This window comes from Fistularia commersonii, chromosome 36 (assembly GCF_037954325.1).
Source record: "Fistularia commersonii isolate RoL2024-O1a breed Wild chromosome 36, RoL_Fcom_v1.0, whole genome shotgun sequence".
NCBI lineage: Eukaryota > Metazoa > Chordata > Actinopteri > Syngnathiformes > Fistulariidae > Fistularia > Fistularia commersonii.
In genome coordinates this window covers 1,852,544-1,868,627 of record NC_141319.1, presented here as the reverse complement: position 1 = coordinate 1,868,627, position 16,084 = coordinate 1,852,544, and the positions used below count along the sequence as shown (strand labels likewise).

Sequence of the window (16,084 nt, the reverse complement as noted above, 5' to 3'; positions counted from 1 at the left end):
TAACCTGATCCATCAGAGGAGTCGTCTTTTCCTAAGTATGTGGGAAACCTTCATGCTGCCAGAGAAAAAGTCCAAACAACTGAATTTTTCTGATATGGTCGCAAACTGAAATTTAATAAAACATTTCCAAACTAAATTGGAATGGTCACATCCATTACTGTCATTAATGCATTAAGATGCAAAATAACCTAACATATATACCATTTATCCCTTGCTGTAATTCTCCAGATGTTTTATTTGACACATTTTTGAATAGATTTTTCTAATTTCAACTTCCTGTTTCGGGATTTTTTTATTGAACATAAACAGTATACACAAATATACATATCTACAAATAAACATGGCAAGGTTGAATCGAATGTCAATGAAAAAACCGGGAATGAGGGAGCAAAGGACAGAAGGACACTCGTGCTGTATGTAATCAGACGTTAACAGTGTTAAAGGTTTGTGAGAAATGTTTAATGCTAGACACAAAAGAAAGTAAAATAAAATAGATAAATAGATAGATAAATAAAATTCAAAATATATAAATAAATTTAAAAAAAAAACTTGGAACATACATATATTTAACTTGCTGCTTCCTGTTTCGGGATATATTTGCCTTTTCTGAGACACGTGATTCTGCAAAGGAGGAAGTATGACATTCCCCACTCATCACTATCGATTATTTAATATTGTTTACACCTCTGTCGTTGCGTGCGCACGACGCCCCACGGATCCGGTTTCCTGACGCGTGGGACACGGAAAACATATCCGTTATTGAGTTATTGATTAGTCAACGTTTACCGGCTCACGTGGGCCTGCCACATCTTCTCGCGAGACGTGACGCGGCTTCGGGCGAGATCGGCGGTGCAGAAACAAATCGGCTCAGGAGTCTGAGGACAATCTGCAGATTTCTGCGGTAAGAACGCCGATTACCGCCGGCCGGTCGCCGCGGGCGTGCACGGCGCGGACGAGGGCGGAAGGGGGCGGCGTGTGCGCGCGTCCGTGCGCGCGTAAGTGAATTAGGACGTGTGTGCTGGTGAATGTGAATGAGGCTGATGATGATTTTTTTTGGTGGGGGGGTGATTTCAGGCGCGCGGTTGCGCGGTTGGGGCGTGCACGCGCGTGCCCGTGTTGTTGTCTGGTCGCGCCGGTGCCATTTGATTTGTTGATTTTATTTAATTTTTTTAATTTTTTTATTTCTTATTCAGACGCCTCTTCCGCACGCGCACGCGCACAAGTGCGTGTGTCCTGAAGTGCATCGTGACCTCAGGAATCACCATCAACCCCTCCAGTCGGTTTATTTATATTCTGATTGATTTTGAATGTCCTCATTCGACTCCTGGTGATGCTCTCTACATATGTACTGCAAAAGTCCAAAAATACTTTAACTTACGCATGCATTGAAGTATTAAAGTAGATTGTGTGCGTTTGAGACTTTCTTATCGGTGAAAGTTCAATATTTATTATTTTATTGTGAAACATCGACCAAGTGCATTGTTAGGCATCAAATGGATTTCATGCAAGGCGTCGGTCTGAAGTCAGAGTTAATTTTCACATGGTTTTTGATTAAACTCTTTGTTTCTTTTACTCGTCATTCATTCATTACTGCTTAATCGGACTGGTTGTTTGCCACTAACATAGAGGCATGCAGCTGTTCACTCATCATATAGATGTACAACCAATCACTCTGTCATTCACACATCATATAAAGCAGGGGTGGGCAATTATTTTGGCTGGTGGGCCATTTTTCTTATTTAATTTTAATGCATGGACCAACTAGGTACCATGGAAATTGAACAGAATGAAAATTGCAATTTAAATATTTGCATTTTTTTCTTCATTATATTTTAACTTTAAAATCATCAATGATCATATAAATGCACTGACATTATTTTGTATGTAATCATCCATAGAAAATTAAACAAAATGAAAAAATTCTAAACCCAACTTAATTTTCTATTTCAGTATTTTACCTTTTTTATTTTAATTTTTTTGTCCTCACGGTCCCGCAGTTATTAGCTCAGTAACACTTTGTGGTTCTTTCGCAAACACACAAAAAAATCCAGGAAGGAAAGTGACAAGAGGTTTCCCCAATGTGTCGATAAATAGAAAAGTAAGTTTATTCATGTAATCAATTTGTTAAATGATCCGAGGATGAAAAACGATCCCCCTCTTATGTGTGTGTGTGTGTGTGTGTGTTAGGATCATGGAGGTGTCGGCCCACAGCCTCTTCCTGCTGCAGCAGCTGAACGTTCAGAGGGAGTTCGGCTTCCTGTGCGACTGCACCGTTGCCATCGGCAATGTCTACTTCAAGGCCCACCGAGCCGTCCTGGCCTCCTTCTCAAACTACTTCAAGATGATCTTCATCCACCAGTCCAGGTGAGAACATCTCTCAGCGTCCTCGAGAACTTTCATTCAATTTTTCCAGTTTTCTATGAGCTTTTTATTAAGCTCCTTCAAATCACTATTCAGACCTTGGGTTCTCAATGTAGGGGTTTCATGGAAAACAAAATTTAACCGAACGTACTGAGTAAAACTGAATCCAAATAAAAGGCCTTGCCGAAACATGCACCTGAAATGCGGACCACAAGGTGCACCGCATTATAAAGCGCAATATCAATGAACGGGTCTATTTTCATTCATAAGGCGCAGCGCGTTTTAAGGCTCATGATAAAACATAAGGTATATAAAACCAAACAAAAGAGACAAACTTTATTCAACTCATTCACTCATTCAATAACCCGCTGTTCAATTTTGTCCTCTAAATGTGGCCGTCTCACTTTGTTCCCTCAGAGAAGGTTTAGTTTTCTTTACTTGGTGCATCCGCTTGCTTCCTTCAGTTGGGTACCATTGATTCATTCATGTTAAATTCTTTCACAGCTGCTCTATTCCCATCATCTACTGTGTGACTGATAGTTTGTATTCCGCTTCCTAAGCATGTTTCTTAACAGGTGGCATTTTTGAGGGTCCTCAGTAATATTATGTTGAAGCACTGCACGTACCGCTGTTACAAAAAGAGGTAGACGTACTAAGTATTGTTCTCTCGTTGGTTTATCGTTGCCAGCGATAGCGGACACCTGAAGTTAGTGTGAGGTTGGAACAACGTTTTTGCAACCAATATTTAATCAAGGACCGACTTTAACACGACGTCCCCGTGTCAGGTGGGACCGGTCCGACAATGAATCAAGCGATGCGGCTGTGTCGCTCAACAAAGTCGTACGAAAACATTTTGGCAGATTTATGAGCACGGTGCACCACATAAAATCGGTTGGAGGTCAGTAAGCACAACAAGAATTCATACATTACGTGCACCGGATTATAAGGCATGCGGACGATTTTTGAGAAAATGCAAGGATTTTAAGTGCGCCTTAAAGTGTGAAAAATACGATATTTTGAATATCTGAGATGTTTTCATGTGTGTTTTGTCTCTCAGCGAGTGCATAAAGATCCAGCCCACCGACATCCAGCCGGACGTCTTCAGTTACCTGCTGCACATCATGTATACCGGTCTGTGTCCGAAGCAGCCAGTGGATCAGGCGCGCCTTCAGGAGGGAATCAAATTCCTCCATGCCTACCAGCTGTGCAGGAAGCCCGGCGACCCTGCCGCCGACATCGCCGCCGACGCCGTCCGCATGTCCAATCTGTACGGGATCCAGATCTCGTCCCAGCTGGCCAACAAGGAGGCGCCCGGCGTCCCCAAGACGACCGGGGCATCCCGCAGCTCCACGGAGGACGGGCGGCGCGGGGGCCGGTCCCTCGCCGTAGGGCTGGACGGCGTCTCGTCGGACCACCAAGCCTCGACGCTGCGCAACGTGTGTTCGGTGGCGTCCGGGGACGACTCGGACATCTCGAGCCGCATCAAGCAGGAGCGCGTGGAAGATGAGGACGGCGAGGGAGAGGAGGGGCCGGGGATGGGGTCGCCCTCGTCGGCGCGCGGGGGCAGCCCAGGCCTGCTTTTCAAAGAGCGGCCGCCGGCGTTGCTGTGCCCCCGCTGCGGCGAGCGCTGCTCCTCCCCGGAGGGTCTGAGAGAGCATCTCTTCAGTCACGCCCTCGACCCGGCCCGCTTCATGGAGGGGCTGCCGCAGAGCGGCGAGCCGGACGTCGCCGGGGACGACGGGCCACCGGGTGGCCACGGTGCGCTGGACGCCGGCTGCCTGGAAGAGGCCCTTCGTCAGAGTCAAGCCCTCGCCAACCAGCTGGCGGCGGAGCTGCGGCGGAGCCGGGGGGGAGGCGGGGAGCAGGGCGGGGGTAGCCCCTCGCCCGCCGTCGTACACTCGCGCAAACGCAAGATCGCCTGCGCCGTATGCAGCCTGCGCTTCTCGCACAAAAGCCAGCTGCAGGAGCACATGTACATGCACACTGGCAAGCCTTCGCGCCTGCACCGCTATAACCGCCTCTGCGGCCAACTCTTCCAGGGCTCCGCCCACTGCTGCGACCCCGGCGAAGGGGGCGGGGCCTCTGCCGGAGCGGCCGCGTTGCCGGACGAGCCCAACAGAGACGCTCAGGACAACGGCAGCTCCTGCTACTCGCTGGACTCGGAGGTCTCCCAGGAGAGCGTGGACGGCGTGCCGGTCGAGTGACGCCGTCGGATAACGGCGGTGGGTCGTGTTTTCGTGTTTGTGTTTCACATTGCTGTGCGACGATGTACGTGTTCCAGGTGTGTATGAATGTCATGTGACCGTTGTGTGACGCCAGAGACATTGTCACTTTCTGAATATTCATATTGCGTCTCGTTGGTTTCCAGTATGTGGTGATTGAAAGTCGACCTTCGAACAAAAACAAAACAAAAAAAGTCATCTGATATGGATCCCAAAAGCTGCCTGTATTTCATACGACAGTTTACCTTTATTTATTAATACATTAAAACACAAACTCAGTTATAATGAATTTAAAAAAAAAAAATTCACCTTTCACCAAACAGGAAATTCCATTTTGTTTTCTATCTAGATTCATAATAGTGAAAGCAAAAAACAATCTGTTTAGTTTGTTACTCCTCTCTCTTCAAGTCAAAAGAATTTTATTTTTATAAAAAAAAAAAGCAAGATTAAACTGGAATAGAACCTTTCTTTGCACATTATGTTTTAAGCTAATATTACGATTTAAGTCTTGTTTGTTTGTTTCACTCACAACTGTCTGCCAAATTTACATGTTGTTGTTCAACATTTGATTTTTTATTGTTTTTTAACGATGCAATTATTAAGGCTGAAAGCAGACGTCCGCCTCGGTAAATTATGTTTCGGAAACTCAAATTTCAATTTTGTGGAAATGGCTCTCTCATTCCTTTGGTGGTGTTGCCCCCTAATGGCCAATCCTATGTAACGCTAATGTTTGTTTGTTTTTATTTGTTTTTTTAAATAGTTCATAAGAACAATTATATGTATATTTCGTCTCCATAAAAATATTCCATCATGTAATACATTGTTTGATTAAAAAAAAAAATCTTGACAGCGTTGCTGCTTTTTATTTAATATTTCAAATCTATTTTTTTCTAATCTGACATTTTATATTTGTGAAGAAATTGAATATATCGTTTCCTTTTTTGCCATTTTTCCTTTTTTTTTCCATCATCGTACTAGAGTTACTGGGTCGGCTTTTATTTTGAAGGGGGCCACGCGGCAGGAACAGGGGAGTAACAGAAGTACAATCCTTTTTCTAACTTGACTATTGATCAGTGGTTATTATTGATCGCTGATATTGGGTGTTTTGAGTGACGCTTTGTACCCTCGACTTTTCTTTTTTCACTGTTTCATTGTTAAAAAAGAAATGCAATGTTTCGTAACAACGCGTCTGTTTTTTCATGGATGGAATAATAAAGTTTTGCAAATAAATGTCCTTTTGCACCAATTATATTGAGTTGGAAAATAAATGCAATAATTTGGACGTTTCACTTGAAAGTGCATTCAATATAAAAAAACAAATAAGTAACGTGAATTAAATTTTGCGTTTCGGCAAAAATACTGTAGTTTTCTCTAAGAGGCTTTCCCCCTTCCTTGAATAGAATATTGACTCTTCATAAAATCATGTATGGAAATAGCATTAAAAACTAAAGTCAAACGATGACTGACCTAAACCTGCAAGCTAAAACTGTAATTGTAGTGTGATTTTGCAAGGGGAAACATGTACTGTAACGTTTGATATAGAAAGTGTCACATTAGTTTTGCGTTACAGGTATTTTTAAACTTTGTTATCCAGCAATTTATTACAAGCGAGTAACGGGGGAAAATCTTTTCTCCATGGATTCAAATTCTTAAAAAAAAAAAAAAAAAAAAAAAAAAAAAGTAACGTTACCGGTACACTTTCAAGCCGGAAGTGATCCGACCGGTGTTGCGTCGCCCAGGCCACAAAAGAAAACAATCGTTAATTTCAGGGTTTACGCATATTTAAATCACGATTCTATTCTTAGAAAATAAATGTTTACCCGTTTACCGCAACTGAGTCGCGCCTAAGATGGGCAGCAACTGGGAGCGGCGGAAATACGTGTCGTGGGCGTGAACGCCATCGGGCCCGCGGAGAAATTACGTAATGACGTCACCGAAGCCGACGTGACGGCGCCAAGTTTAAAGCTGCGCCTGCGCGGCTTCCCAGCAACACGGAAGCATTTCCGCCTTGGAGAACTAATAGGCGTCAATATGATTTACTCTTTGTCTCGTACTAGGATGTGTTGTTTGCAGTGGTGGGCCGTCAGGGCCTGCAAGGCCTCCTCTGCTGGCCTAAAAAAAAATCTGAATCACAGATGTTAATTATATTTTTTCCATGAATACTTATTAAATAATTCCAAATGGTATGTTCACTTCCTTTCATAGCTTTTCCCCTGGTTGTGCTGCTTCCAGACATGCATTTTCATATTTTCTAATTAAAGTATTTAACCAATCGTATTTCAGCCATCATCTGTTGCCAGGCAGGGCCAAAGACAAAGAAATCTGCCGGAGGGTTGGGGGGGTGCACAATCAGTTCTACTAGCCCTTGCAAAAAAATAAGTGTTGATGATGCTGTTGCTTCAACCAATCAGATTTTGAGCTGGCGACATCAAAGCCTTCTAGCAGGCTACAGCAACGTCAGCGTATTCACACCCTCTGATTGGATAGTCAGAGAGTGGACAAGTGTATTAGCATGGAGAAGCGTACTAGCGAGCTGCAAACAGAAATATAGTTGTGTTTGTTTAATATTGGTTTTGTCAACCCACAATGGCTGCAGGAGGAGAAGAAACAGATTTAGTTGCTAATATATTCTTAAAGCCATTTTCTAGATGGAGTTTTGAAGAAAAGCTGGACATTGTAAAGGAAGGTCAGGCAACTCCTAAGCTAACAAACCTGTCACAACCAGGAAAAGGATTTGTCCGACATTTTCAAGTCACAGACCATGACCGGCAGACCAGAATCTCCTCGAAGCCCACCAGAAGTTGTCTTCCACGGTCTCCCCAAACTCCTCCCACGCCCAGTTTTTCTTTTTTGCAATTCGGTGTTATTTCTTTTTTTTGTTCTTTACATTTAAGAGTGATGAAGGTGTTTTTTTTTCAGATTTTTTCTTCGATCTTTTTTGCTATTATCCAGATCCATGTAACACCTATAGTGTCTTGGACGTTAGTCGTGTTGAGTAGCTCTACAAAGATCCAGGGACTTGACATGTGATTTCTGGGCAGTGTATTTTATTCTAATCCTCCCGTTCAGGTGCACTTTCACCTGCTTGGCTGCTTCAGCAGAAACCGCTGCGCGCTTTGGACCGTGTTCTGCAACAAACAAAACACCAGAATAATCTCAAACCAGACAGAAACATCAAAGCTTTCAATTTTAAAAAGATTCTCCATTATTATCTATTTCCATCACACCCTGCAATTTCACTATTTTTTTCAAAAACAGTTAATGCAATATTTTGCCAAGAGTCTACGAAAATGTATCCAAATCTAAAAATTTTAGAAGAGTCAGAGATTACAATGTAACCTCAATGGAGTGTGAAAATTTATATTTTAGTTTGATCATTATTCCTCAGGGAGATGCATTCAAGGGCAGTTGGAGAGTAAAAACGCGGTCTGATTTTTATAAATCCCGGTGAAAAACATCTGATTTTGAATTTCTTAAAATAATTAACCCTGCATTTATGTATAAAAAGGAGATGTGATGTTTTAAATATGAAATCTAATTAATAAAATCTTTCCATGTCTAGACTGTTGTTTAGTACCTGCATGAGCATGGCCACTGTCATAGGCCCCACCCCTCCGGGAACGGGTGTGATGAAAGCTGCTCTCTGATAGGCTGAGGCGTAGTGAACATCGCCGACCACACGCTTCCCACTTGCCTTGGTCTCATCTGCAAGTAGAAGACACTCCAACATGGGTATAAAGAAGGTCAGATGACATTTTTGTTTCATTCGCTCGGATGTTTTTGTGGTCAGTCAATTCCAAAGTCTCGATTCGTTTTTTCCTTCCTACAATTTGAGTGATTTCCTTCTTCTGTAAAATAATAAAAGCAAGGGGGGGGGGGGGGGGGGGGGGAGATTCAAGCCATTTCTTTGGCTCAGCAAAGATGTGAGAGAAAGTCAATCGCAGACTTTCAAGAGAATCGAAACATTGCAACAGTTCAATTCAGTCTATGAAATTATTATCGTCGGAGCAGCTGACCGGGGATGTAATTAATGCCGCAGTCGATGACCACACAGCCTTCCTTCAGCCAATCCCCTCGAACCATCTCTGGTCGCCCCGCCCCCACGACAAGGATTTCCGCCCTGCTCACCTACAGGAAATGCGTCACCATATATGATAAGCATTAACACAAAGTAAACACAGCAGCAAATAGGAAATGCACTGTTGAACGTGGTGATGCATTCAGGCACAAGAAGAAACGGTATGTTTCCCAGCACCTGCTCGGGCAGGTCGGTGGTCCGAGAGTGGCAGCAGGTGACCGTGGCGTGACTCCACAGCAGCAGGTCGTGCATAGGAGCGCCAACGATCTTACTGCGGCCGATGACCACGGCGTGTTTCCCCGCCACGCTCACACCTAGCAGGAACAGGAAATGACACCAGTGTTTATGAATCAACAAGCCAGTGGGGATAATCCATCAAAGCATAATACGTTTAATTATACGGAGCTTTTGCAAAGTCTTAAAAAAAATATTTCAATTCATTGAAAGATTGAAATGATCTGATAATTTTGGAGCATGTTTGAAATGTAGAATTTTTATATTTTCATTGTATTTGATCATACGTACTGTATGATTATGTGTGAGTGTGTATGTGTGTGTGTGTGTGTGTGTGTCTGACCCGTCTGTCTGATGAGCTCCATGCAACCATTGGGTGTGCAGGGGATGAAGCAGTCGTTCAGGTCACCGCGAGACAACTTTCCTGCATTGATACAACTTAGACTGAACACACACACACACATACACACACACACACACACACACACACACACACACACACACACACACACACACGCACACACACAGAAAAAGAAGGCATGTTTATAAGGTTGCTGTCAAGGCAAATGACTGTTATGTTGCTGCATTTAACCTGTTTTTAGTTTAATATAATTGGTTTAATTTATTTTTGGAAACAAAAGACATTTCGGAAGAAAGTAAATAAATCACACATAAATAATTATGTAATGAAAAAATAATAGAAATAAATAAAAAATCATGAAAAACATGACAAAAAAAAACTAAGCTCAAATAATATTGAGGACATTTTTACAAAAAATTACCTGAAGATAACCAAAAACTACTGAATTATCCAGAATGTCTTTGTTTTTGTTCCTGGCAGTACAGATGTGCTAAAATAGTGACATTAGAGCCTAAACATATAAAGGACAAATGATAAATGATCATGTATTCCAGCAGAAAATTACAAATGTAAATGTCAGATCTGATTCTGGACCTGGATCTGGGAGGAGAATTCTGATTTAACAAAGCTATTCAGGCAAAAACACAAATGGAAGCTGCCGACCCGTCCACGTCCTTGTCCGGAGCCACGGCGTTCGTGACCCTCTCCGTGTCAATGTGGTTGACGGAGTCCAGCGGGAGCTGCACGATGAGGCCGTGGACGGACGGGTTCTCGTTGACAGACATGATGCAGCGCAGAACCTAAATGCCAACAGGAAACAGGAAGTTGAGAAACAGTTTTAAGCTGCTCAGGGCCACAATTTGTCACTGATTTTCAGATTGTTGTGGCTTTAACTTGAGAAAATTGATTGTGAACTTTTTCAGTCTTTCTTGCTACCAGTATCAACTCATTGACTCACAACACTCCCTTGAGCACAAACTAGGGGTGATCAGAACTCCACACCACTGGGCCAAGAACATCCCATCAACCGCCAAAGGCAGCAGGACTGAGGTCTAACATATTAGGAAAGCCCGAAGAGAAGATCCTGTAGCTACCACAATCTGGCCTTTGCCAAATCAGAAACCACCAGACGCATCGAACAAGAGGAAGACAACAACAAATGGAAGAACATTGTCATAATCTATGTTGCAGGTGTTTTGGAAAAACTCAGACATTTCAAACCCCACAACAGCCTGAGGTAAAGACCGGTGTGCCCCCGGGAAAAAACACCCGGGTTAGGATCAGCAATGTGTCAATGCTGTCACCTGCACTGAGGATTGTGATGCTACACTGGGAAGACTAAACAAGCTCTACACAAATGGATGGCCCAACACAGGACAGCCACTACCACAGGACGGGACTCCACGGCCCCCCTACACCTGAAGGATAAGGGTCATTCCTGTGAAGATAGTGATGTCCTTCAACTGGCCATAGAAGACCGACGGTTCAAGACCAGGCCCATCTGCATCCTCCAAACAGTCCAGAGGGATCCACCACCAGAACCAGTAACTTCCACCTGAACCTCAGTCCATGTGATCCAACAGGTTTCACTCCTTTATTTCACATTCTGAGAAGTGTGGCTTTACTTTTTTAGATTCTAAACCAGCTAAACACCCTGAGTTTTTCTTATTCCCACCAAATAACACCCCATTAGCATAACAAGCCCCTTCGACCTAGTTTTGGCGATCAACTCCCCATTTGCTTAACAACCCATTGTAACCTAGACTCCCCCACAACCCTGGCAGATACATTCGGAAACTCCCAACAGGCCATTAGAAATGGAGTGGTTTCTCCGATGAGGGGTTTAGCGTCTTCAAGTGAGGAAAACTGAAGCCAGTTGCCACAACATAAAGATTCTGACAAGAATTCACTTAACCGGGATTGCTGAGAACATCCACAAACATCTTTCTTGCTGTTTTGTTTTTCATTTTCCAAACCATTAATTGGTAAATGTTTGTGTATTTTGATTACTTTCTTGTTTGTTGTCACTTTTTACCTTATTCATTTTTTATTTTTGTACTGCTTTTTCTGTTATATTCTTTGCTATTTTTTTTTTCGCTCCCTTTTGCAATTCTTTGCTCCTTTTTTCTAATTTATATGTCACCTAAGGATGTGAGAGCAGGTTACTTTGCACCCACCTCGTCCTGTGTTGCTGTATTTGGCAGCCGGATGTGTTTGGCATCAATACCGATCTGCAGGGGAGAATATTTACATATCATACAATCTTCACTATCTAATACCTGTGACATGGTTTATTGATCTTACCTGAGCTGCCGCCTTCAGCTTGGTGCTGATGTAAAGGTTGGAATCGTCTCTGTCTCCAACCTGAAACATACTTCAACACCTGAGACAAACTTCGGACACCTGATCAAAACTGATCTCTTATGCTGCAAGTCACAGGAGAGATAATTGTCATTTGGTGACAACTGACAAACTCTGGGACAAAAATGAGTAAAGATTTCTATTTCTTTTGATATTTTATTAATATCTCAAAATGAATTCATTGAAAAAGCTTAATTATTTTTTATTTAATTATATTTCATTTCAGGGATTTGGGGATCCTGGAAGAGAAAACAGCCTTTTTTCATATGTCAGTCTCCTGCCTCCGGTGGTCACTAAAGGAACTGCAGCTATTGGCCTTACTGGCATTTTTGGGCTCAGGGGCCGCATTGACTTTTAAAATTTGATAGACGGGCCAGGTCAGCAAATATAAAAAAAACATAAAAAAAACGCAGTTGTTAACAGTACATATCAGACTCGTCTGACATTTGCTTTGAAAATAAAACCAGCTTGGTTTTGAAGGCTCTGACGTTTGCTTGCATTTCATGTACAAACCAGTTTTTCCTTTGCATCTTCACGTCAAGCTCATTCATGTGTGTCAGTATGTCCACAGAAAAGGCTAAATTACAAAGCCAATTTGTGTCATTCTGCTCAGGAAAATCCTGAAGTGTTCTGTAGTTGCACCAAAAATGAAACAATCTCCTGTTTGAGCTCCCACATTAATTGATCCGATCATTCACATCTAGTATGAATTCTGTAACAATCTTTGCAGGGCAAAGATTAAACAGACCGAAGGGTCGGATGTGGCCTGTGGACCGTAGTTTGCCTACCCTGTTCTAGAGCCTGCATGTTTTTAATTTTCCTCACCTGTAAAACCACCAGACTGGGGGAGAAGCCACCAGTCTGGGTCTTCATGTTCTCCACGTACTGCTGCAACCGCTGCCTCACCAGCCTGCACACACACACGCAAATAGATGTCGGTCTGACACTAGAAATATTGAGAGTACTTGGACTTGACCGTCTGAGAAAGGACTGGGACATAGACTCACTTGGATGTCTCATTTCCAGAGATAACGGTTGCCATAGAGCGTCTGTCTCCATGACAACGTGACGCCGTGCGTCGGAGCAAGACAGCAGCAAAAGACCACATTACTGGAGAACACACATTGACAAATTCCTAAATATTGGATAACTTTGACCTCAGTTTACTGTAGAAATTTATCAATTTTCACATGAACTTTTTGTTACTTTGGTGCATGAGTCGTAATAAAACTCATTGGTATGTGAAGACTCAACATCAAGTAAACAAACTGAAAAATGACAAAAGCAATCAAATGGAAAAAAAGAATCAAATGTTACTTTGCAAACATTTGGAAAAATACTCTTTCAAATCTTTTCTAGAATTGGATGAAAACTATTAAAATCACAGATTCTTTGACCCCCAAAAACCAGACATAAAAATAAAAAGTGAAAATCAGAAGCAAAAAAAACGCTTGATAATCAATTAGAAGTTACCTCAAAAATGAAGCCAATACCACCTGAAAAAAAAAAAATCCCATGCAAGTGGGTCACAAAGGGCTTCATACTGCCCAGCCCCTCCAGGGTCAGCTCTCAAGTCCAAGAGTCCATCCCAGCTCTTTTTTCGTTGATTTATCTCTTCCTCACTTTTGTAGATAAGCCTGTTCAAATCTATCACAAGGAGATGGTCTGCAGCAGCAGGAGCAGATGATGACATCATCATCATAGGAGCCCTTCTGATTGGCTGTTGCATGAACGTTTGAGGGTGACAGGATTAGGTGTCGTTTTCTGTCCCCAAATGCAGATTAAACACTTTTAATCCAGCCTACAGATCTTGAAATATATTCTAAACGATCGCAAGGAGAGATTTTGTGTCACTAGACTGTGAACCTTCGGCAGCGGTCTGGGAGTAAAAGTTACCCGGTATCAAAGTTCAAACATGTTTATCACATTCCTGTCTCGTTGCAAACATCCCAAAATGTCAAATGTCTTCATGGGTATTCATTTTAGCATCGACAAAAACATACAATAAGTTAAGTAAAGGAGCAGTGGCAGCTGTGCCTTACCTGGGAGATGGACAGCTGGAGGAGTGTATGCTTGTGTGTGTGAATGTGTAGTGTGTGTGTGTGTGTGTGTGTGTGTGTGTGAGTGTGTGTGTGTGTGTGTGTGTGTGTGTGTGTGTGTGTGTGTGTGTGTGTGCGTGTGTGTGCGTGTGTGTGCTCAGTACTTACCTATTTGTTCTCCACCTCCATGTTTTTTTACAGTTAATGACAAAAATATCTTTTTACGGACACGTATGAAAACATTCAACAGCTTCATTCATATGACTTTAATTGTGAAAATATTTCAGTGATGAATTCATTCAAAAAGTCTATTAAACATTTAAGAATATATATTTCATGGATACAGTATATATTTTATACATATATATCCATTTGTGATTGAATTTTCTTTTAATCTTTAATATCCGGGAACACATGGATACATTTAATGTGGTTTCTTGCCCACAGATTTTTATCGATACTTTTGGTTTAATAATCAGGTGTTGCTTTGAATATCTAAAATCTAATTTACTTGACAATTTTCCATGATTTTTAAATGCTGCTTTTTTCTCTTTTATTTTGATTACTTATTTTCATTAAGGTTCTGTCTTGGAAATTCATCCATAGATTATACCTATGACTTTCTTTAAATTGAGTACAGGAGTGACAACAATAAATACATTTAAAAAATCCATACATTTTTAAACACACACTCCAGCATTTTTGAAAGCTTGTAGCAAAATACAAATGATAATACAGTACTGTACTTTTAAATCTCCAGTCAGTTAAGGTCAGTCACTGTTTTTGAGTTTTTGACACTAATTTGTTTCCATAGCAGGAGCTAATGTGTGTGTGTGTGTGTGTGTGTTTGTGTGTGCATGTTATCAGTACCCAGACTAAACCAAGCCAGAGTGACCCGTTGTGATATTGAGCTGAGAAAGTCAAAGGTCGTACTCCTCTGGATTGTGGGGAGGAGGCACGCCACTCTCAGCCAATCAGGTTCAGGCCTGTCGGGGAGGAAGAAAAGGAGGAAGTGAGAGGAAATACCTTCTCGTTTTTCAAGAATGTAAAATTAAATAAAGCATGATTTTTGAACCCGCAGAGGGATAGACTCAATTAAATCCAATTTAGGATTTAAGTGTAAAAGTTTGATTGGATTTTAGTTCAGGAAATGTCAATACACAGGTTTGTGTGAATAAATAACATTAATTAATCAATAATTAATTAATCAATAATTGACCTAAATCTGCGGTCAGCTTTGAACAACAGGTTTATATAAGCTCGTCTTTTTAGCCATATAATTAGAACAACAGCTGATTCATACGATTATTTGTCAAAACAACAGAAAGACGATTTAAGAGAATTGATAGGAAATTAATGAAAAAAAAGGGGAAATTAATTAAAATCAGGAAAAAAAAATCCATAAAAAAGAGAACATTCAAAAAATAAAGAAATGCCCTCTTAGTAATGATTGAAAATCAAATGCATTACTGTTGCAGCTGTGAAAAAACATTGTTATAAAGCATTTTGCACCAAAAATAGGATTAAAATCAATGCAATACTTGCAGGAAATGTTCCAAAAAAAGAAAAAAAAAATGCGGTAAGCAATGCAATTACAAGAAAATAAGCAGAAAAGAAAAACAAATGGGAAAGAAGCATAAAATCCTTAATTATATAAAGGTCAGCCTCAAGTCTTGAATCCCTTTTCCTTCCTGTAAAAGAGAGAAATCATACCCTCTTGGGCCCAGACGTGCATTCATTGCACAAACCCAACTATAAAATGTGTTTTCTAACTTTAGTGCCTGAAAAAAGCAAAGTTTAACTGATTACTTTCCTCATCTACGTGAAATTGATACTCAACAAATAAAACTTTACGTGAATTCCTTCTCCCTCAGTGCCACCAAGAAGTCGGCTCAGTCCGCTGACCACATGCTCTCCTGTCACATGTCTGTTCCCATGGCTACCAAGTACACAAGCCAATAAAAAAGCTCCTTGGAGTTCGGGTTTTGTACAGTGTTCTAATAAAGGGTCTTAACTTTCTTGTCTCATTTAACCAAAGTTTTGTTTTTATTTTTTCTACACCATAAAAGTCAACGCCATACCAAACAAAACTCAAAAAGAGCAAAACTATCCAATTTCCATCAATTTTTTTTTCAATGCTTTTGAATCTTCCTTCAGAATGAACACATGCCTGCCTTCAGTCGTGCCAAATAAACAAATAAATAAAACAACAACTTACAACAGCAGCCTTAAAAATCTGCAATAATCATATTGCATGCAATAAACTTCAGCAGCAAAAATCTGAAAATTAGACTGAAACGTGCCAAAGATTTTCAGTAAATTTTACTGAAAGTGAACAAACTATAAATTACATTACTGGATTTACCTGCAGTGGAATCTGAGTGCTGCGAGTCTGACCTCTAGTGGAGACAAACAAAGTTACAAGCCA

At 41.4% G+C, this 16,084-nt stretch overlaps 2 protein-coding genes across 6 annotated transcripts; one reads left to right on the top strand and one right to left on the bottom strand.

Moving 5' to 3' along the window:
- The first annotated feature begins 748 nt into the window (after nucleotides 1-748).
- On the top strand, nucleotides 749-7,314 carry zbtb25 (zinc finger and BTB domain containing 25). Its single transcript, XM_086143332.1, has 3 exons — nucleotides 749-901; nucleotides 2,188-2,364; nucleotides 3,419-7,314. Exons 2-3 carry the CDS (start codon nucleotides 2,192-2,194, stop codon nucleotides 4,563-4,565), a joined length of 1,320 nt encoding a protein of 439 aa, XP_085999458.1. The 5' UTR covers nucleotides 749-901; nucleotides 2,188-2,191; the 3' UTR covers nucleotides 4,566-7,314.
- A 135-nt stretch (nucleotides 7,315-7,449) lies between these two features.
- Nucleotides 7,450-14,642, bottom strand: LOC147213302 (C-1-tetrahydrofolate synthase, cytoplasmic-like). Of its 5 annotated transcripts, none has more exons than XM_086143335.1 (12): nucleotides 13,660-13,674; nucleotides 13,091-13,264; nucleotides 12,625-12,727; nucleotides 12,443-12,527; nucleotides 11,561-11,620; nucleotides 11,434-11,487; nucleotides 9,920-10,056; nucleotides 9,239-9,339; nucleotides 8,839-8,975; nucleotides 8,600-8,711; nucleotides 8,161-8,288; nucleotides 7,450-7,711 (listed from the first exon to the last, which is right to left on the bottom strand). In XM_086143335.1, exons 3-12 carry the CDS (start codon nucleotides 12,723-12,725, stop codon nucleotides 7,661-7,663), a joined length of 966 nt encoding a protein of 321 aa, XP_085999461.1. In that variant the 5' UTR covers nucleotides 12,726-12,727; nucleotides 13,091-13,264; nucleotides 13,660-13,674; the 3' UTR covers nucleotides 7,450-7,660. The 5 variants fall into 5 exon arrangements, with proteins under 5 accessions (XP_085999461.1, XP_085999464.1, XP_085999463.1 ...); XM_086143338.1 differs by having other exon boundaries at nucleotides 12,625-12,730; nucleotides 13,118-13,264; XM_086143337.1 differs by lacking the exons at nucleotides 13,091-13,264; nucleotides 13,660-13,674 and adding an exon at nucleotides 14,527-14,642.
- Between the last annotated feature and the right edge of the window lie 1,442 nt (nucleotides 14,643-16,084).

Coding starts and splice junctions, on each gene's coding strand:
- zbtb25 (XM_086143332.1), top strand. CDS start 2,192: ATGGAGGTGTCGGCCCACAGCCTCTTCCTGCTGCAGCAGCTGAACGTT. Junction 2,365..3,418: donor ATCTTCATCCACCAGTCCAG/GTGAGAACATCT, acceptor TTTGTCTCTCAG/CGAGTGCATAAAGATCCAGC.
- LOC147213302 (XM_086143337.1), bottom strand. CDS start 12,725: ATGTGGTCTTTTGCTGCTGTCTTGCTCCGACGCACGGCGTCACGTTGT. Junction 8,976..9,238: donor GGAGCTCATCAGACAGACGG/GTCAGACACACA, acceptor TGTTCCTGCTAG/GTGTGAGCGTGGCGGGGAAA. Junction 8,712..8,838: donor CCACCGACCTGCCCGAGCAG/GTGCTGGGAAAC, acceptor CATTTCCTGTAG/GTGAGCAGGGCGGAAATCCT.